Source organism: Hirundo rustica, chromosome 5, assembly GCF_015227805.2.
Source record: "Hirundo rustica isolate bHirRus1 chromosome 5, bHirRus1.pri.v3, whole genome shotgun sequence".
NCBI lineage: Eukaryota > Metazoa > Chordata > Aves > Passeriformes > Hirundinidae > Hirundo > Hirundo rustica.
Window position 1 is genome coordinate 59,320,192 of NC_053454.1, and position 23,099 is coordinate 59,343,290.

Below are 23,099 nucleotides of genomic sequence, written 5' to 3' on the forward strand. Positions count from 1 at the left end.
AGCATTGTCATGCTGAATGTAATTTAAGATGAAAGGTGTTTCCATATTTCACATAATTTAGTCTGACATCACTAAATAATACATTCAGAATTTTGCTGGAACCTTAACATGTATTAAAATCAAAGTATCCTGTGCATACAAGTCTTAGAAAACCATTTCATAACGTGACTCCACCACTAGAAAAAGTGCGTTATGAACCACAGACACATAAAATGTCTTTTGAAGAGCTATAGAGACTTACTTTGGACATATCTCCAACTAAATACAAGTTACCTGTCTTTTAGAGTGAAAAAAAATAATGTAAAACTGAGATTAGAAGACTGGTAGATGTAAATGAATAAGCTTTTTCATTGATGGGGTTCTTTTAAAGCAGACTTTTCTTAAAGTAGCACTTAAAAACGTGTATCATTCTTACGAGGATTTTGTATCTTCACCGTTGAATCCGGGTCAGGATGTTGTTTATGTATTACTTGAGTGCAAATCTGTTCAGTCAGAATCTAGCAAGAAAGAAGATGCCATTATCAATGTACATGAAGACAGCTTACTGAAAAATAGTTGGATGCAGCACAATCATCATCATTCTAAAAATCATCCCAAAAAATACCCACCAACTTTCTTGATAATTTATTTCATCCTGTTTCTAAAACCCTATAAGTTACTTTATTTTATTTCTCTCTTAAGTGCATACTGTTATTTAAAATACACTGGAAGATGAATGTGAATCTAACCAAAGCAATTATCCTAAGGCAAGATCATTGCTATAATAAAATTCCACATCTACATGAGCATCTGCTTGAGACATACAGGTTACTTATTATCTAGAATTGTTCATAATGAGCATAACCAAGTTAAGGAGGGAGTAAATCCAAAGCAGTGAGCTTTGGAAGGGAAAAAAACCAGCATTCAGCTGCATCACACTAAGGTTTAGTGTCATCTGGAACGTATCAGCACAAATATGTAAGCAATTTTCTAACAATGTCTTACAAGTAATTAGAAAGATTGGATCCTAACTACAGTGTATAACTACCTCAAACAGGACATTGTATGTGGTCATGGTGAATAAGTTTGTCTGAAGCATCAGCCTTTCAGCCAACAAAGAGAACAATCCGTGTCCAAGCATGACTTCAGCTTTTCTCCTAAAATGGTAGAGAAAGATAAAATAAACTTACGCATTCCATTTGCTTTAAGGGGAAAAAAGTTTAAAACTTGTGCCTCAAGAAATACTGGTAAGATATCTTTCTTGCTAGTTCCTTAAGTCTTTTACTTTTGGTGAATGAAAAGGGGAATTTTCAGATTCCGGAAGGACCAATCACTCCCTGAAGGCAGCCACCTTTCTTCCATAAACGAGGTCCACTCACCCATGGGCCCAAAAAGCTGAAACGCACTCTTGGGGATTTCTTGATAAACAATAAGGATAGGACACCTTTGCTCTCATTTCACTCCAAAATGGACCATGGGACAACCATGGACAGCAGTCTCAATAGTTATCTACTGTCACAGTCAACTTGAGACGTGTTAAACCTAGTTCTGAGTAACATGGGGTTCCATCTCACCAGTCTAATTCTTGCTATTGATTTCACTGGAAAGGGGTCACTTCAAAGAGCACACTGCAAGTAGCTATTCAATCAGCTTGATAAGGAAGTGATAATGCCTGGGCACCAGCTGCCAGCAGCAAGCAATTCCACCATATCAAAAATACATTTGTGACAAATAGACTGACGGGGAGTTGCAGAAGACTGAAGCCTATTTAGTGATTAACCTCCAATGCAGCTTTTTCCCCTTTACACACAAATGTGTGTATATACAACCACTGATTTATACCCAAAATAACAATGCCTGTGTCACAACCTACCTTTACTCCTTCCTTTCTTGGGAGGTTTAGTTTTAAGACCCAAATCAGTACTTACTTTGGAGCAAGATGCTTTAAGAAATATCCCATCACTTTCAGAGCTTGCACCCTGATGCCTTCACTTTGTGATGCTAAAAGCTTGTAGACAACCCTAAGTGGAAAAAACACATTGGTCTTCTGTGAATGTGAAGAATAACAAATGCAAGTTTCTGGTCCTTGTAAACCTCTCATAAAAATTTAAGACACCTAAATGTATTTATCAGCTACATCCAATTTCTTTCATCGCTTACTTTTTAGACACTCAAGTGCTTAAGGCCACGTCAATATCTGATTCCACTTGGACTGGGGTTCATAGTATTCAACAGATCTTTAAATGTTAGAAATACGTTTTAACTTATCTACATGGACTACACTAAGCTCTCTTTGAAAAAAGAAAATATTAATTTCCAAATGTTCCATGAAATCATATTGGAACAGAAGGCACAGTATTTATGCTTTACCATAAATAAGTTATGATACAATTTTTGAAGAAATTTGGACCACTTCGCTAGGTGGAAGGAAAAAAACCTACCTCATCTAAACAATTTTGGAGAGCCTTTCCACATTACAACATGGCATTTTAGATCTGCAAGTTTTAAAGAGTTCAAAGGACTCTTTAAAAGGACTTTTTAGGCCTTATCTATACATAACTAAGCATTCATCAATAGTTATGTACTTTTATTTAAAAAAAAAAAGGTAAAACCTAAGGGTGATTAAAAAACATTTATATATAACACATAATTTATCCTGGAGAACGCTGCAACCACAGAAACCATAGAAGGAAACAAATAAGCAAACCTATGATGCACTGGCCATTCAAGTAACAGAATCTTTTCTCTGCTTTTCTTTACAGAACACTATCAGGGTTTCTTCATTGTATAAGGAAAAAACATTTCCTTTTTTTTTTTTCCCACTAGATTGGTTACTTTAACATTTTTAATTTTAAGAGAACTCCAAATAATTGTAAAGCTTTGGAAAATTATTTTTAAATTTCAAGATTATCATGCCTTAACTGCAAAAAGTAGATGTATCAAGAAGCATGCCAACAATCCATTATGTGACTGGAGACAATACTGGAGCAAGGAGTGTAACAAACAGGACAGGAAAACAAAGTGATTTCTCACTGTGGACTCACTACTCATGCTGACTTGCTCATATATACTTGTTAACCAAAAAGAAAGCACCTACTGCTAATTGTTAAATAAAACCAAATATACTGCATTGGAGACCCAACCTGACATTCAAATACTTTATTATTTAGAGGTTTTATTAGTTTCCCATACGTAATATATTACCATACAAAGGAAATCAAATCTGATGAAAATTTTTTAAAAAAAAATCTAGCACTAAAAGGGGAGAAAACAACTACAAACGTGCCAGAATTAAGTCTCTTGAGAAAGGGCAACTGGAAAAAATCTATGTATAAACAGGGGTTAACCAACAGGTGCAACTAAATGTATCAAATGAGACTCTGCCTTTACATAGTGAGAGAATTTCTATTCCCCATATCCTTCTAGGAATAGTTCTTACATTTGTTTGGCTGTACCAATTTTTTCTCCACTACGTTCAAGCAGGTTTCTGTTACATGAGACCAGTTCAATACTGTGACCACCCTCTGAGAGCCACAAGACAAAATCAGAGTCGTAACTCTAGCAGATTTTCTACTTGTACAAGCAAAATTTGCTACTTCCCCTACTTTTCTCTCACAACAGTGTTAAATACCATTTTTCTGTTTATTTGGAAAAAGAGTGCAAAAAAGGTGCTACTTTTAAATAAATAAAACATTTTTTTCTGGAAAAGTCCCACGGGGGGAAAAAAAAAAATGGAAGCAAACTAACAAGGATCAGAAGCCATCTGAATCAGCTTTTGTCAGCCCTCTCCCAGTTCTAAAACATCTGTCAGAATGCAGCACCAGTAGATGAAGACATCAATGCACAGACTGAAATGGATCACTCCCTGTTTAAGTGTGACTGACAGCTTGGAAACATTAAAAAAAACACCTCATTGATAATAAATCCAACAGCACCTCTTGTCAAAAGGAACACCTGGACCCAAAAATCTCCCAAGATGAGGAGTCCATGACTGCAACACACACACTGATGAGAACCGTTCGGATTTCACGGGAATTCTTGCAAGCAACAGTTTGGTCAAAACACTGTTTCCTTTTTCCCAGTTAGAAAATCCAAACTTACTGTAATCCATTCCTCTGATCAAATGCAGGGATCATAGAACCAGGATGCTCTGACATCAGAGCAACCAGCAACTGCAAGACATCCATTAGATTGTCATCCTGTTGGATAAAAGTTACAAATTTGAATTCTCAACATACACACTAGAACACTGTTTTGGCTAGAAGAATCGTTACAAAATATTTCAAAAGTATGTGGAGATTAATAATAAACTAAGGACCAAACAATTTTGGCCAGGATCAAAAGAACTATAGCTTTAAAAGGCAAGTGCAGGAGAAAGCATTACGAAAAATATACTTAATTGTTTAGGGTGAAAAGCGATATATCAGTGCCTGGGATGTAAGGATTTGACCGGCAATGGAAATATAGACTATTGTTCTTCCTTCCACACACGTGCTCCTCTGGTTGCATGTGTATTTCCCAATCCTTTCCTGCACAGGAGCTACAAATAAACTGCTGCACATTTTTGGGGGCATGGGGTGGTGTTTAATGAAAAGTTTCTACACAGAAATGTTCAAACCACGAGGAAAAAAATCCTACCACCTGCCTCAGACTATATTTTAAATGGGTAATTCAAGCTGCTTAGTGAAGTTTTCCATACTTTTAGTCTAAAACACTCTAAGCTACAGTTCATTATTTTGTTCCAAATTCATTGTAACTAAAAAATAACCTAAGAAATAACAAAATGCAATTGTCTTTTCTCATACTCTGTAGTATTAAAATGAAAGTTTATTTTAAAACAAAATGAGCCCACAAATAAAACACTGTCCAACACTTTTGAACAAACAGTCTGATTCTTTACTCTAGAGTAAAGAACACTCTAGAGTATTTTGAGCAAATACTGTAATACTCTACTAGAAAATCAGTTTTACATCCTCCTGAACAACTCTGTTCACCTGATGATACTATCAGCTGACATGACACACACTATCACAATGTAGCCATATGGGAAGGCTAAAGTTTTACTTTTTCTGTTGATATTTTTCTGAATTCACAGTTAGATCGTGGGATTCAGCATTCATGGATCTTTTACACTTGAGTATGCAAAATGCTAAGATATTTAAAACACCACATCCTCATCTGAAGGCTATATAAAGCTTCTGCTATTTTAGTTCACTCTTAGATATTACCAAGAGTCCTATTTTTCACTTCTCCACATAAAGTAGAATTGCTTGCCTATGGTACTACCAAGTAGTAGTAATGAGCACAGAGAATAAAAGGAAAATATAGGTGTAAGCAAAATCTAAAAAAAAAAAATCTATACTGCTTGAAATGAAGTTCAATTAATTCCTTATTTTACCCATTTCAAGCACCCTTACAGAGATGAGATCAGTTAGATTTATGTCCCCATTTCCCTTGTCTTTGATGTTGCATCTGGCATAAAGTGCCTTTTCCTGGTGCTAAAATATGAAGATGCAGATGTATCAGTGGTAACCAACATTTTCTCCCAATTAAGTTTATATGTTTCTCTTAGATGCCATTAACATACATCTTTACTTTTTTAATGCATGTTTTCAATTTTATTGCTTTATTTAAGAAGCAAAATTAAAAAGGAGAGGAAAAACAAAACAAAAATATTACTTAGGCAGCCTAAAACAAGGTTTTGGCTGTTGTTTTTTTTTTAAAGTCAGTCTCACCATCTGTTTTTCTGCTTGGTAAATTGGTTTGTAGAACAACATAAGAAACCATTTTGACTTACTGGCTTAATGAACTTCAATCTAACATTGAACATAGTGCTTAAATCACCGCAAGAATATTGGCGTATCAGCACACTACTCTAAAGAATTGGACACCGTTTGCTACTTCCTCTGCAGAGCCATCTTGTGGCATAAAGGAGGTTATATTTGAAATTATTCAAACATTTGGTGGTCACCAGCTGCACTAGAATGCCACTCTTCATGAACGCGTCCCCCAAATTAAAAATTACCTCATGTATAGTGAGCAGGTAATTGAGGATAGCCTGCAATTCATCTTCTTTTATTCCATAGTCCTTTAAAAACAAATAGGTTTTAAGTATCACTTTTCAAGTATAGAATGCTGCTTCCAAAAAAAGCACTGTTACAAGAAATGTTTATATCACAAAGCAAGTACCACACAACAAATTTGCTTTCACTTGATCCTGTAATAGCTCCGGAGTTGCAAGGCAGCTTCTTCCTTGCCCCCAAAAGCACCCACTGAATGCCATAAAAGTGGTTTAAGGCAATTTCAACACAGGCATAAAAACAGGATAATAGCAATATAGTATACGAAATTATTAGAGTAATACATGTTAATTGATACAATCAACTTGAACTGAGAGTTCCCTGTTAGTAGAAGAATTAAACTGAGGTAGCATAAAGGACTCAAAAGCAGATCTGGAAACTGAATTACAAGCCTCTTAGCTACACCCATATCTATATGTTTGCTTCTTTTTTTCCACCAGAGAAACCCATCTTCAGTTGCTACCAACTTTGAAGAAATCTCAGTCATTCAGGGCACCTAACGCCAGCAATATGCCTTGAGGTATTTTTTTGCAAAAATAAAATAAAAATCAACAGTTTCTGAGAACAGGACAAGGGCAGGCAAAAGCAGACTTCTCCACTTCTAGAGCTTTTACTTTTTAAAGCAAGTCTTTCCTTTCCCAAAAAGATTTTGCACCACTATGTACAAATAGAAAACTTGCTAAAGGATCCACACCTCAACCTTTTTTTGACTGATGTTTTGTATCTGTTGTTGTGCTGGTTCTGATTGGGGTAGAATTTATTTACAGGAGCCAGCACACAGCTATAGTTTGGAAGTGTGATGGAAACAGTGTTGATAACAAAGGGATGGTTTTCTTATTGCTGAGAAGAGCTCACACAGAGCCAGAAGCCTTTTCTGCTTTCCACGTTGCAAGGATTGTGGGGGTGCCTGGGAGGGTGGGAGGAGACCCAGCCTGGACAGGTGACCCCAAGTGACCAAAGGCATCTTCCAGACCATGTGACATCATGGTCAGGATATAAACTGAGGGGAAGGAGGAAGGGAGGATGTTTGGAGTGATGGTGTTTGTCTTCACAAATCACTGTTACCCACAATGGGGCCCTGCTCTCCTGGAGATGCCTGAACATCTGCCTGTCCTTGGGAAGCAGGGAATCAACTCCTTGTTTTGCTTTCCTTGGGTGTCTGGCTTTTGCTTTCCCTCTAAGACTCTCTTTATCTCAACCCACAACAAAATTTCACTCTCATGACTCTCTCCCTGATCCCACTGCTGGGGGAGTAAGCAAGCGCCTGTGCGCTACTTGGTTCCCAGCTGAGATTAAATCATGACAAACCTGGTGAAACTCTGCCCAAAATTGTCCAAGTTATAAATCTCTGACAGAAATATGAAAAAAAAAAAAATTAGTAAGAATGAATCTAAAACTTAATGACAGTCTTTTAGAGTCTGATGGTTAAAATGTCCCTGATATTTCATTTGCAGCATATCCAATTTGAAGAAAGTTAAAGAGTCAAGGGGAGAGCTTTTCTGGTGGTTACTGCTTCATGCAGAGCTCACTGGTCCATTAGTAACACAGGGGAAGAGTGCAAAAGGGAGGCAGATTCAAGGACAAGAAAAGTCAGTCCACAGAAGAAAGAAAAGAGACCAAAACTTATGATAGGAGAGGGTCATGAAGAGCCTGTAAGCAGTAGAGCTGCTGAATTCCAAGGAACAGTTGTGAAACTTATTGATAAGAGTCTTTCTTATCCTCCTCTATCCCACTGACCCACAGCATACAATATCAAATGTTTCTCTTTAGTCTCTAGGCACTTATGATGTGGCTGATACTGTTCATGTTTAAAAAAACAAAACAAAACAAGAAATTAAATACTTATTTCCCCAAAGGTAAACGTTTCTAAGGTAATAACAGCTCCACTTCTGATAAAAAAAGCTTAAAAGGGGCAAAAAACGCACCTTTAGCACAAAAAAGCAGCACCTTGCACAGCTTTTCTGTTTATTTAATATCAAAAAATTCAGCATGTTTAAAGCATGTTCGGCATTTCTTTATGACTAGAAACTCAAATATCCTACCATAATTTAAAGCTAACCTACCTTCATCACTAGCTGCTTAATGAACATCAATAAAAATGCTCGCAGGGATAAAATCTCCTTCTGAGTAGGCCGTGGACCATCTACCAAAGGGAAGTAGATAAATAAAACACAAATTAACAGTTGTTACTAGCATAGACTGCATTTTCACAAGAAGAAAAATAAAAGGCATTTTCTGGGTGAAGAAGACACAGTCCTAAGTCTTCTCACCTTCTGTTTCAGATCACAAAACAGCACTGTGTTTTATCACTTTTTATTAGCAAAATATCTGATCACTGAGGTTCCATTAAGGCTTCGTCTAAATTCTGATGCTTTTAACATTTCCCTGTAGTGCTATGAACCAACATTATGCAAGGAATAAGACTGATATGAGAACTTTATGTCAGAATTTACAGATTTTTGCAGTTTACATGTCCTTTCAAGTTCTCCCATAGCTCAAACGAAGAGCTACATGCCATTATTATAAACTGGCTAAATACACAAAAATCAATCTTACAATGCTATATGTATAAAGAGTACCTTGAAAGACATGACTTAACTCATTAACTCTAAGTCAAAAAGGACTGGCTTCTGCCATCTCTGCATAAAGCAGACTTCCAAAGGAACATTTTAAATAATCCAACGTTCAGTAGCTCCCAGGAGAGGCAAGGTTAAGAAAACAGGTGCAAAGAAGTGTCAAAGTCAAGTAAAAGCCTTCATACAGAAAGCAAATGAACTGTCACAAACACTATTTTGGGGGATAGTTTTTACATTTGCCTGTAAGGTCACAGCTCTCATGATCTTAATCATCACAGAAAAGCAAACCATCTAGAGAATGAATGTGATCATATGAGCCTGGTTTTATAAAGTATAGGCCCACAGGCATATCTGGTTAAGTATAGCTATTTTCAGTATAAACCAGCCTAGTCAAAATAAGCCATTAAACTGCATTACTCAGACTATCCTTCTCATCCACTTGCCTCAGGTGCAGTAAATGACTTACAAAACTAAGTAAATCCATGAGAGACTAAAAAGAAAAGAGAAAACATGCACGCTTTGCTTCTAAAAGGATGAAAAATACTACAAAACAATCCTTACAGCCCTCTAACAGGAAGGGCGGGTCACTTTGAGGAGTTGGTGGCAGGAAATCAGACACATCTAGGGAGCACTCACTCCTGGTACACTTTGCTCTCTCCCCTCACCAGCTTCTCCCTCTGAAATTCCAAAAATTACAGAGAAAGACCATATTCCCAGGCACAGCTCTATAGTTCCAACATCCTACCATTTCTCTGACCACTTCTGTCTAGTATCAGTTCACACAGGTGTCTGATGGCAGATGATATGACTTCTCAAGAAAGTTTCCAATAGGTTGGACAAAAGGACAGCACTCACACTGTTCCAGGGAACCCAGCCCACCGAAGGGTAATTATTTCTGAAGAACTGACAGTTCCATTCTAAACATTTAAAACTTTTTTTAAAACAAACATCAGATTGTGAGGGGGAAAAAAAAAAAAATCAATACATATAGGTACATACCTGTGCCCTTGGGAGTTATCCCGCTGCGATCCTGAGGGTTCACCACCCAGTAATAATACTTGAGGGTGTGCATGACCAAAAGGACGGTGCCAACGCGCCGGATCGCTCCGTAAATGTTAACGGTGGCAATGAACTCGGTGGACAGGTAAGTGTACAGGGTCAGCTGAACCTACACCACCAGCCAGCAAAACAAAAAGCATCACACCTCAATTGCAGCACGTCAGACAGCTGAATTGTTACGTTGCATCGACCAAAATGTCTCTAAAATAGATTTTCTCTGCACAGCTTAGTCTTAACACCTCTGAAAACTGATGAAAATTTCATTATATTTCTGAAGCTGTACACTGCTGGTAAGAAGGTTTCAGCCGGAAAGTTGTGATTCAAGTTGTTCATTGTCGGAGAACAGAGATTCACCAAAACAAAAATACTCACTTTCAGTTTATATCAAGACTTAAAATCTGACAACCAAGATAATTTCCTCTTCAAAAATTGCAAAGTTTTTCCCAACTACCCCCAAACTTCCTTCCCAGTCTGGGTCAAAAGTCAAAACTCTGTTCTGCAGAACACTGCACATTTCCCAACTCTCAGAAAACCCCAGGAGTCTGCAAAACTTGACAACTATACACAGCAAAGCAGAGCCTGAAGACAATTCCTGGATGATTTCTGTTATTGTAAAATAAGCAATTTTACCTGTGCTGGGATATGAATCCATATTGCAGGATTCAGGAGAACATGATCACACAGCTGCTTCAGCAGGGGCACCCCATTGTGTAAATTGCTCAGGTATTTCGAGAAGGCAAGGCAAAGTTCTAGCACAGCTCTGGTAACGTGGGCTTTGGAAGACTGCAAAAGAAAACCTGCTTAAGGAGAGCCCTGCAACAGTCTAGGAAAAGTATTTAACTCGAAAAAATATTCAACATTAATCTAAGACATCAAGGAAGATTTACTTCACCTTTTCTAGGCTGTATCCTATCACAAGGAAGCCTTTACAGGAAAGCATCTGTTCTTGCATAGCAATAGAGTTCTTCAACAACTCCATGATGAATGCCAGTAAAGTAGAACTGGAAAACATGGTTTAGTAAACAAAAACACATTAAAGGGTTACAACAAGACAAAGTATTTCCAAATTAACACTCCCACCACACAACCCAGAGATACATGCCATGTAAATGTTCAATTCAGAACTTTTTAAACAAAAAGCATGACTAAATTTTGAAAGCTTGCTTCAAAAACTTCTTGATTCTGTTAATGCTTTTCTAACTTGAAATTCTGGTTTGTGAGATAACCACACAAAAGCAAAACCCTTCTGAATCCTCGCAAAAAGGCAACAGTTAAGTTTGTACTCCTCTCTCATGTTTCAATTACAAACCTCCACAAGATCAGTTACAATTGCCATTCTACTTCTTAAGCTATCAGATGAGCAGATATTTTTCTAGACACAGCTTTGCTGTTGTGCTCATGCCAGAGGGAATATTCCTGTCAAGGGAGGCACTAGTGCCTGTGGATCAAGACTAACCAGTTGAAAACCTCTGCATTGCTGGGCTACTTTGCAACTGCATCAAATCCCTAACATCACATAGATGCCCAAGTCTGAGGCAGCTCAGGAGACACCCAGACACAAACAGATGGGCTGAAGGAACATCATGACCATCCCTTCTAAGCAACAATATGGATACAGATCATCTTTAAGCAGTCATGAAACTATAAATGCAATGATGGAGAGCAAATTAGACCAGAATTTAAAAAGCAATCCCTTTGCTTTTACTGCTGCTCTTTAACTCAAGCGCTCTTGAGCTCCACCAGCTTCTGTGTCGGGGTGTTCAGAAGTTGGATGGAGCTGAAACAGAGCTCAAACCAGAGGAAAAGTCTAGCAGCAACACTAAGTAACAATATCTTACAAAAATCTGAAGGTTAAAAAAAAAAAAAAACACCACCTAAATAAAAGTCCCAAGGAATGAGTTCATGCAGCTGAAAAATTCACCCCTCCCAGGGTTTCTCCCGAAACCTTCTTCTCCATGACAGGAATAAGCTCAAGACAATTATCCATAAATCTGATACACAAAAAAGTGTAAGTATATATGTCAAGTATAAAATATGTGTACCTTTTGATTCTCTGTGAGCTTCCACAGAACACTTGGTGCAAACAAGTACCTCACTCCTCACTTTGAGGTCCTGACTGTAACCTTTTTGTTCTTAGACATAATTCATTGCTGCACAAGACAATGCAGATTATTCTGCCTTTTGATAAAGGGATAAGTCATTTCCTTTACTTCAAAGGAACAAAGCCCAGGACACTGCAAGTACATGCACTCACCAAACAGTTGTGTCAATGTGGTCTGAGGAATATTGCCTATAGTCCAACTGTGCAAAGAGAGGGAAAAGCACCTGAACTCCTCCAATGGAGTGCAGGGCACTTTGGATGGAGTGCGTCAACACTGCTTTCACATCCTGCCAAAGAAGAAATATTGAAACCTCCTGCAGGAACTGATAAAAAGGTTGTTAAAATAGCTTTCAATTTCTTCAATATAAAAACTGTACTATTACCAAATAAAAAGAAATGGCAAGAAGAACAAACTGGCTGCCACAGTCACACTAAACGCCCAGTATGACTGACCTACTGCTTTAGATGCAGATCTACAGTGCAGATCCTCAGGTGAATTTCAGGGTAGAACCTCAGGAGGTAGCATTCAAAGCACAGGGAAGGAAAGGATTTCATATCAACAGGGCAAAGGATGGGAGACAGGGAACATGTGTAGGTGAGTGAACATGTCAGAAGTGAGGAAGAACGATTTTGTTCAAAGCTAACACAGCTTTTATATTTATTCACAGAATAATTTTTTTTTCTTAGGATCCTTTTGCATCCTCTTTAGTTCAAGAAACGGGGGCAGGGCCAACCCAAAAAACCCCAACCTATACAGAATTCCATATCAAAATCCCTATAAAAGTGGATTTTAGATTTTCAAACATAAGTCACTTTTACCCTCCAAATCTATGAAAATGCTGATTTACCTGCAGCATGAGGGCATGTGGTGAATGAACAAAAATAGAAGGGTTATCCTTAGGGGATGACTCTAGACACAGCTGTGCATCTGTAGCCCTTGGATTGTACATAAAAGCAATAGCACTGGAGAGTTTGCCATCATATAGCAACAATTTGTGATGTTCATCGAGGAAGAGATCACTTTCTGCCTTGAACTTGAACGTTCCCTGAATTGGGAAGCAGGGTTGAGGAAGGAAAGGAGAAAAAAAAATTAGATTAAGCACACTGAAGATACAGATCAGAACGACTATTGCAAAAAAATGATTAAAATATTGCTTCTTTAATTGAGCAGTATTTCATAAAGAAAGGTTCTCATAAGAACCAAAAGCTCATAAGACTCAAAGTCAATTTTACAGCATTAAAATGGCAGAATTTTTTTTCCCCCTGAAGAGTGTCATTGCCAGGATGGTGGCTGATGTAAAAGAACCACATCAGCCTGGAAACAGCAGGACTGTCAGCAATGTTCACTCAGAAGGAACTAATAATTGAGGAGCAGATAGAAAAGGAAGCATCTTTTTTAGCGTATGTTTGTACAGCTGCTGGGGAATAACAGCCTTCAATTAGTGCCCCTCAGGCTATGACAAAACAAATAATAAATCACTGCAACAAAACTAATCCTCAGCACTGACTTCACACATTAAAAAAAACTCCACTTGCACAAGCAACTATAAAGCCACATTTCTAAAACAAATACATCATAACTCATCTAAAGTTTTCAGCCTCAATGAAAAAGTCAACCCAGTCAGAGATAACAGTTGTGTTCTTCCTCTCCCAACCACCAACACTGAAATTTTGAGAAGCAAACAGGAGCACCATTCATTTTGTTTTACAAAAAAATCAAGAAACTGAACTAATGCTTACTTGTAAGGCCATACATAGGCTTACAGAAGAAACATGTAAGAGTTTAATATAAATATTACACTGTGAGATCATTTACTTAGGACACAGAGGTGTCACAATGTTCTTAACACCTACCATAAAGAGCCTTGGCAGAATTAAACTTAGGAAAGTCAGTTCTAAGGTACCTTATATCCCAGGCCAAGCTGATAAATGGCAAAGATCTGAGCAGCATTGAGAGCCTCACTAAAAAGGTAAACAGATGTCATCTGCCCACAAAACACTCGATTGGCATCTGCTGTTTCTGAAGAACCCAGGAAACATTTGTCAAATGTCTGAAAACAGAAAACAAAACCCAGTAACAGGGTTTAATCCATGCTACACAAGCAAATCATGCAAAAAAAATGCATTTCATCAGGGGGAATTTTTACATAAACAAGTACTTGAGGGCCTCAGCAAAACAAGTATTAAGTTCTGAGATGCATAAAACCACAATTTATTCCTCTACCAAAAAGCTACAATTTTTATTTCAACATTTTTTTAAAAAAACGCATAAACTGGGGGAAGTTTATTTCTAGAATGGCAAAGAGTATCTATGATATGCAATATAGCTGATGATCTTGATGCTCTTGACATCAGTGTGCAGGGGTTACTCACATCACTGGTGTTGACAAACCACGTTATTTCCCCGTAGGACGCCAGCTCCCCGTTCACGTAACACCGGAGTTCGCTGTTCTTCCAGCGGTTATAGATGTGCACTATAGTCACCATGTACCACTGAGCAATAAAAAAAACCACAATTGATATAACTCTATAAACACTGGGGAGCAGCTTAAGCATTCAAGTGGGGCTCAGAAGAACAAATTCAACTCTTTATGTGAATAAAATTAAGAGTGAAAGATGTATTTTAAGTAGAAAAGATTAATAAGTCACCGGTGAGCTTTCTTGCATTGCTATGTCAAAGGATAATATGCCATTTTTTTTCCACGCAGGAGCTTAAAAGGTATTTATGGCATATAACTCCAAAAATCTTTATGACAATGCTGAACCAAATCTACACTGAAACTAGTCTGTAAATAAGTTCTAAACTGGGTCACTCTCAGCGTGATGGACTACTACAAATGCCATTCCAAAGAGCAAGGATGGCTCCAGACTAAAGCCTCTCAAAGGCTGTGCATGTCAAATATCACAAACAGAATCCATATTTACAGCAAGGGATTACTGATAAGGAATTCCTGAGGAGGCCTGTTCTCTCACAAGATGTTTACACCAGTTGTTCCAGAAACATTAGCAGGATATCCAAGTGAAAAACAGAACATTCAACATCACATAACGCTACCTAATAGGTAAGTCAGCCTTGAACACCAGTAATAAAATCAACTCATGTTTCAGCTGTAAAATCAAAAAGGAGTAAGAATTCAGAACGCAAATCTGTTTTGCTCATTCCAGTGTAACTGTTTTTCTACAGAAAGATGAGATTAATCAATAGCTACAACACAGACTCCCAGGCTACAATTTTAGATTCGTGAAAGACGTTTGAAAGATTTTATTCTTTTTACTCACCTTTTGTGGCTTGAAATCAAATTTTACACAGTGCTGGAAACCTTTTCCCTTTGATTTTATGGACGTTACAATCAAGCAGCCTCCAACAAAGTGAGCAGAATAACCAAGTCCTTTGTTTGTTCGAAAACTGACAAATCAGAACAAAATCAGCACATACACAGATGGATGCAGAAATCGTTGAACAATTAATAGAAACTGAACATTGGCAATATCAGCTTTACATAATACTCACCAATATAAATAAGGCTTATCCTTATCCACATTAATATTATTTACAGGATCCATTCTTAGCCAAGTGTGGAAAGTAAATCCATTCTGGTAGGGCCACTTGGCTATAGGAGGTAAGGCAATAGCCTGAAGAAAGCAAAAAGTTACTCATGTAGAAAGATCAACACAACAGTAAAAGTGTGCAGCTTAAGATACACTCTACAAATATATGCTGATAAACAGAGACATGCTGCAAATGTATACAGTTCCTCTATACTAAAGAAAAAAAATCTGGCCTAACTCCTGTTTTCTTTGTACTTGACTCTTACAATATTTAATTAACCTAAATATTTAACAACTGACCTTTATACCTCAAAAAAGATTATTAATAGTAACTTATGCTTCAAAATTTAAATGCTTTAGTGAAAGCCTTATGGAATAACAACTTGTCAAAATGCAAATTCAGATTGGTCTGGTTTTATAGTAACCTGACAGAATAATCAGTTCCATTTTCACTTACTGTTGGTATTCAGGAAAATAAATGATCGTGAAGGGAAAGCTGGCCACATTTCACTTAATAAATTATTTTCTCTCCTGAAATTCATATCTATGTAGCTTCCAGTGAGAATACCACAGAATTACAAACCACCTCAAAAGAAACATAATACCATCTCCACCAGACAAAATCTTCATATCAAATATTGTGTTTTTAGTGCAAAGCCCTTGAGTTACAAACCATGTGGCAGAACCCCTTGTTTCAAACAGCTGGGGTTTACTTTTTGGAGTTTTTCAGTTGGCTGGGGTTTTTTTTAACATTACTATTAACTTTTTGCTGGTGTGCAGCCCAGATTCACAATACACACTTCAATTAAGATTGCCATAACCTCTGATCAAAGATGCCGCCCAGATGATCAATACCAATGAATAAAAAAACATCAAAGAACTCAAGTGTCTCCAGACTTGTTATTATGTTCCTGTGCTCCATTCAGCTAGTCCTGTCCACAGAAAATGCTATAAATCCTTCTGTATACCAGCTAACTAACCAGTCTCCATGTCTTTGCCCCCAACTCTCAGGAACTGGTAGCATTATATCACTTGACTTAGCTCACAAAGGATCACAGAGTAACTACAGCAAATACTTAATTTCTTAAACTTCTTAATTTAAATAGATATAAAAATACCTACATAAAAATTACTGAGGCGCCCCAATCTCATAAAATATGGTTCAAACATTCAACATAATTAGCAGAAGTTAAATACAAACCAGAAGTTAAATTCAAAACCATGAATAACCAAGTGAGCACAAATATGTCTGTCTACTGCCAAGTTCTGTTGCATGTGATAAAACTGCAGGAACACTTTTGTAGTAGTCTGCATTTTTCAGTCTCCAAAGTCTTCATTCAAAAAAATAATTCATTATGTCATCAAGCTGGTGAAATTCAATCTCAAGCCACCAAGGCAGAAAACTAATGGGTTTATGTGAAGAAAACTGGAAAGAGTCATCTGATAAATCTTATTCAAATCCTATTCTGAATTAAGCATGAAATTTTGAACATAATTTTTCATTCTACAATTGTAGAAGCAAAAGTGTTGACATACTAGAATTCCATCAGAAGATTCTGCACAGGGTTTTCCAACTGCCTATTTAGTTTCAAATTCTGTTTCAAGTGAACACCACAAAACTTAAAAATGAGTCACAGAAACAATTGCAGAAAGACTAATCATTGCTAAATTTAATCCTTTTCAGTATTATTCAGCCTGTAAATGTCTAGGATCAATGCTTTCTCAAAAATTTCTCATAAGGATCTAGAGTGAAAAGCAGGTATATTCTCTTTGCATCAAGATTTAACTGAACCAGCCTGAAAAAAAACAATAAAATACAAAAAAAACAGCCTCATTTGTAGCCATTCTTTATGTAATAGTATTTGTCCTTCTGTAGTAATACTGCACACCTATTATAAACACGATTCGTTCAGGCACTAGTGTAGGTTTGGTTAAACTCTATGACAATGACAGATGAGACAAAGAACACCACAAATTAAAATAATCAAGGGCCTTAACAGAGCAATGAACAAGCAAACAAGAAATGTAAAGTATCTACATACTGCAGCACTTTTTCCTGGAAAGTTGAAGAAGGCATCAGGTCCATACTTCTGAGGCATGTGTTTTAACACAGACAGCAACTTCCCAGCATGTGGTGGCTGACAAAGAGAATTACTACATCGGTAAATAAATAAAACAAACCTCTAAGAAAGAAAAGACCATACACACAAAAAAGCAAATTCTAACACATTTCAAAACTTTGCACATGGCTGTAACACCCTGCTAAGACACTCAGCACCTCCAATAAAACAACATTAACAGCCACAAATACCTTCACACAATATACAGTAGGTGCACTCAATTACAGTTAATTAGGTAACTTCACTAAGGACTTGAAGGCTAGAGCCACTTTCACCCAGCATAAATTAAACTGATCCTGAATGCTGATTCCTGCCTCTGTCTGTTCATTCCTATCAGCTCTCTGTATGATTTTGCAGTAAACTAAAGAAAATGAACTGGTCCAGATGAAAATTAACTTGGGCAAAACAAATGCAAACCAGATTTTAATTACAGCTGTTCTGGGCCGTGGCTGATTGAAACCTGTGCCAGCACATGGGAGATGGGGAATACCCAGGGAAAGGGAAAGGGAAGAGCAGGAGAATGATTCTTTTCAACAGGGCTACAGTCATGTATTAGATTAAACTGATTTGGTTTATACTTTCACCTAAGTCCATGGAGAAAGATGCAAGTCCCAAGGGCAGTTTGGAGTACCAAAACTGAGCGCTCAGTGTGAATATTTAACACTTCTCCACCACCCATATCCTGCTGATTTTATTGTAATAGTCTGCAACTATAAACTCCAAATCAAGTGTATGAGCTCACAACAACAGAAGATCAGCAAATACTGATCACAGTGACATGACAATTTTGTGTTGTCTTTCACCACACCATATTTTTCTGGCAGATGGATCTTTAAACTACAGTTTTATAATCCTGATATTTTCCTGAAAGTGCCCTTTTTTCACCCTGTAGTTACCATCTACCCTCTGAAAACTATGCATGATGTTGGAGCATTGCATTATGCATTACCAGTATTTCAAATGTACCAAAGGTGCAGTCAGATAAGCAGTGCTTCAAGAACCTGAGGAGGAAATGCTGAGAGCTGTTTAGATGTCTGCAGCGCTATAGAATTTGACCAGGTAAACTGTGTTGCAGAAAAATACTTGGTCTCTTTACAGTTCTGCTGATTTTAAGATTTATGGAGTTGTACAACTCCTTGGCAATCCAACTGTGGCATTTTTCTCTTGCTTTCCCCTGCATTTGTTCTTTAATAAGGAAAGGAAATTAAATGCAAATAGCAGGGAGACAGGAAATGAAAAAGTTAATGTTACAGAGACAACTTTAATTCACTTACAGTTAAATATACTCTATGTTCAATTATTAAGTTTAAACCATCTATAAAATTTGGAGTATTTTTATTTAAGCAGGTTAAGATCTCCAAAGTTATTTATTTCATAGGGTCTTTTAAAATCTGCAGTATTATGTGTGCATGCTTGCTTACTTTATATGATATACTCTTTTTTAAAAGTATTCGAAGTCAGAGACACTGCTACCTTTCCCCTACACTAACCAGAGTATCTAGAAATAACAGGAGCTGAATTAAAATTCAAAGCAGGTAAAGTGATTGTTAAAATAGTTTCCAAGTCCAATGAAACAAAAATTATGCGTTGAAGTAACTTTATCAGGTGGCCTCTACAACATACACATTTTTACTTTAGGGAAGGTGGTTTCTCAGCTGTAAAAGGGTCCCTTTCTATTCCACACACAAACAAGAGAAAATTATACCATTTTTCATTGGGGTTTATTTCCTTTAGTTCAACTGGATATTTTTTTTTTAACCTTCAGGTAAAGTATAGCAATGTGAAAATGGGAGCAAACAGAACTGCCTATGTAAGCATTTTTTAATTTCTTTCTCCCTTGTGATTTAAAAAAATTTAAGCCTTTTTCCGTCAATTTCACATAGCTGGAATCCAAAAAATAAAATCATGTGCATAAAAACACTTAAGAATCACCTTATTATTCCCAGGTGTTCAAAAAGATCAATACAGTTCACAGTTTCAGGAAGAAATTTAACTTGATTACTATTCTACTCCCTGTATTTTTATTGCTTTCAGGTAAAACTATTCTTTGTATAATATAAGAAAGCTTCCTATATTTTTTGGTACATTCAAAATTTGTTTAAAATGAAGTTTATGGAACAGCCTTAACTTGTGAAAATTAGGAAAAATAAAAGCAACACGATAAAAATGGTTTCAGTTTTGTGTTTTGTTTTACCCATCTCCCTTTTTCTCCTTGCAGCTTGCTGAAGAATATCTTCAGCTCTCGAACTGTCAGGTTATAGCTGGCCAACACACCCAGCATGTCCACTAAGAGATCTGAAAAGCAAAAAGAACGGCGACAGAAGCGCTTAATAGTGATCAAATTTTCATCATCCAATTTTTTTATCATCTAACGAATAACCGCGTCCAAGAGATTTTGCCTAGAAGCAGCACAGTTTGAGCCCCACGCTGGGGCAGGCTGTACCTGCAATCATGTTGTCAGCTCTGTCGATCCTCCTGAGCACTTGTTCCACCAGCCCCACCTCCGTGCAGGCCTGGAGATTCCGTATGCTTTTCTTCAGGATTGCCGTGAACATGCTCCAAACCTCAGCCTGGCAGGTGATGTCACACTTGTCCAGTAACTCCACCATGCAGGTGATGCCCTCTCCTTCTTGGATGATAAAGTTCATTTCCAAGTCAAACTGGCCCCCGACGAGCTTTCAGAGAAAAATATTATTTAAAAAAAAAAAAAGCAAGCTTAAGGCAACTGTATCAAAGTATTACCCCATGCCTAAAGTTATTCATTCTGTGAGAAGAAAATTATCCAAGATATAAGGGGGAAAAAAAATAGTAATGAGGCCAATATCAATGCACCATCTTATTTTTCTTCTGTTTCAAGTTCTGTTGAGTTACAGAGGTGCTTTCAAGGGTGTCTCCTATTGTCAGATAATTGCTACAGAAAAACACTTGGGTAGTTTAGGATAGAGATGTCCCAAATTGAGCTGCAAAGTGAAGACACCAAGTGAATGTTCTAAAAGAGGTGAGCCCAACAAAGCAGTCAAGGTATTTTAAATGACCTGGAGTGACCCTAAAACCGTTCCTTCACATTTGCCTAACAAACCTCCACTAAGAGAGCAATTCCAGCCGGAAGAAGCTGATGCACATCAGAAATATTGCCACTTATGAACACACATGAGGCATTCCCAAGACAGTGACTAAAGCTGGTTAAGAATTAACTGCTAGGTTCATTAGCAGCCCCAGGTACTCAAAGGAAGCACAGGCTTGCTGTACCTGCAGGAATGTGGAACAGCAGCACTGTTCCAAGCCTTTGGCTATGACACTTAAATCCTGTAATATTTCAGGTCTCCTAGAGGCAACTTTTGTTTGAACATACACTGAGTAACTAGCCACATATGCCTGGGCAGAGGAGGTGGAGGAGGGAAGGAAATAACCTGCTCCACTCTCACTTCCATACTTAGTAAAAGAAATAATCCAGCTGAAGGCAAAATGCATTATACTGAGTTAACTTCTTTATATCAACTCCTTCCATCCACTCTTTAAAGTTCTCTGGGACTTTAGAGCTGTATTAACCTTAAAAATGTGCCATGCTCACCAAAATACCCATTATACGCCAGCATGCAAACAGGAATTCAGACAGCAATGACTCAAATTATCAAAATGGAATCACGACCAGAAATATTTCAGCTTGTTCTGACTCCTGCAAGTTTGTGTGATTATTTCTGTCCTACGTGGTGCTCCTTTCATAGGCTTTGACCACTAAGAGCTTCAGTACTCTCACCTGCTGAAGTCATACCATGTCAAAACTACCCCAAAATCCACACGCTAACCTGCTTCCATATTAGCTCAAACAGCTTCTCTCAGCTAGTCAGGATCCAAAGATCAACTTACCCATGGAACAGAATATAGGCTCTTCATTAACCACTGAAATTACCATACATTTTCCTCAAGTGTCTAAACCTTGTCACTTTGAAGAAGCAATCTTTGGACTTCTGGGCATAAATCAGTGGTGCCAAACACCACGGGAAGCAGAGAAAGTTACTGCTTTTATGACAGAATAGACAATGTCTCACGGCAACGATTTCTAAACAGTAATTTACACTTTTCCATTTTCTCCTCTCTGGGTCATGAAAAATAATTATGCAATTTACTATCAGATGCTTCCATAATATCTCGGAAAACAGCAAGAACTGAATGGGGTGACTTGAGTTATATTCCCAGCTTCTCTATATCAACTCATGCTGTCAACTCAAACTAATCTATCAAATCATTACCACCCTCCAAGCCTCTGTTTTCCCCTTCCAAAAGATGGAGCAGAGGCCGAAGTCAAGAAAGCTCTGTAGAGTTTGCTAGGCAGAACAAATTAACACAGAATTATTTCAAAACAAATGCAAATAAAAATATATACCCCCCCCCTTAAAAAAAAAAACTCTCAATGGAGCATTTGAAGATGTAAAATACATAAAGAGTGTTATATAATCACTTCAGTGCTTTCACACTGCATTTATCCTCTACAAAATGGAAGGATTCCTCAAGAAGCTGCTCTTCTTAAAGTCAAGGTAAGAAACAATAAAATACTGTATTCTGTGTAGAGACAGAACAGCTGGATGTTACATTCTGGCCACAAACCACCTGCTAATTCTTAACAAGAAATTCAACTCTTTATGCACTTGGTTTTAACTATCAGCCAACCATCAATTATCACACCAAAACCTTATACAGCTACTGGAGGTGACCTTACCTTCACCCTATAGTCTACACCACCAATCTTTCATTTTTGGCTACATACACTATTATCAGAACCCACCCATCCAGGAAGCTATCAAATTAGGTTTCTAATCTCATCTGCAAACACAAGCATTTCAGCAAGCACGTTCTAGGAATAATATGCCATGGTAAAAAAAAAAAAATAATAATAATAATAATTACCATTTTAACACTTCCTGTGAAGGAAGCGAGGACAAAAAACATTGCCAGGGAAAGCAGAATCTCCATGGCAGGGTGCAGCTGATGTACAATATGTATGCACACCCATTAGATACACACAGGCACACACACCCCCCACACTATGTCATATTAACCCTTTCTAATGGTGATTTGAAACTGATCAACCTTCAAAACACAAATTTGTTTCAAATGACAGGGATCATAATCCAGGTCCATGGATTGGCTAGTTATTATCTGAGCTGCAGTAATGGCTGTGCACAGCAAAATGTAATCTTCCCAAATGTCACAGTAAGTTATGAATATCTGAGCAGCTTAATGCACCTTACTAGCCATGAAGTGTGAGAATGTAATCTTATTACCTTTTTTATGGTTGTATTTTTTTGAATAATGTAGCCTTTGAACTGATGTATAGTCTTTCCATGCACTTTAGCATGATTTGGTCTCCTGTGTCGCGCAGTACATTTTTCAAAATTCTCCAATTCAACGTATTTTAAGTCCTATGCTGAGCTGCATAAACAATCTTTATAGCAACCCACAGGGTGGCATAACGTTTTCTTTCTTCAGCATGTAGAATTAAGTACAAGTTTACAGGAATGGTTTTAAAGGGCACCGTTCAAATACATCCTCACAGATTTTGGATTTTGCCAGTTATATCCACCTTCAAAATATATATATAAACTACAACAATAGCTCAAGCTTCTCAATAAAATAG

The 23,099-nt window shown here is 37.4% G+C and overlaps 1 protein-coding gene across 6 annotated transcripts in view; it reads right to left on the reverse strand.

Annotated features, from left to right (window-relative positions):
- The window catches only part of LRBA (LPS responsive beige-like anchor protein), a 366,633-nt gene that overhangs the window by 307,783 nt on the left and 35,751 nt on the right, over positions 1–23,099 (reverse strand). For all 6 annotated transcript variants that reach the window (XM_040065850.2, XM_040065848.2, XM_040065849.2 and 3 more), the window contains exons 3-20: positions 19,908–20,139; positions 19,659–19,759; positions 17,387–17,482; positions 15,307–15,428; positions 15,075–15,201; positions 14,169–14,288; positions 13,700–13,846; positions 12,644–12,841; positions 11,949–12,082; positions 10,587–10,695; positions 10,325–10,477; positions 9,635–9,803; positions 8,123–8,202; positions 6,005–6,067; positions 4,081–4,178; positions 1,908–2,000; positions 1,028–1,136; positions 416–497 (exon numbers count right to left, since the gene is read on the reverse strand). In XM_040065850.2, the coding sequence (XP_039921784.1) occupies positions 416–497; positions 1,028–1,136; positions 1,908–2,000; positions 4,081–4,178; positions 6,005–6,067; positions 8,123–8,202; positions 9,635–9,803; positions 10,325–10,477; positions 10,587–10,695; positions 11,949–12,082; positions 12,644–12,841; positions 13,700–13,846; positions 14,169–14,288; positions 15,075–15,201; positions 15,307–15,428; positions 17,387–17,482; positions 19,659–19,759; positions 19,908–20,139 (2,233 nt within the window). The remainder of the gene's footprint in view (positions 1–415; positions 498–1,027; positions 1,137–1,907; positions 2,001–4,080; positions 4,179–6,004; positions 6,068–8,122; positions 8,203–9,634; positions 9,804–10,324; positions 10,478–10,586; positions 10,696–11,948; positions 12,083–12,643; positions 12,842–13,699; positions 13,847–14,168; positions 14,289–15,074; positions 15,202–15,306; positions 15,429–17,386; positions 17,483–19,658; positions 19,760–19,907; positions 20,140–23,099) is intronic.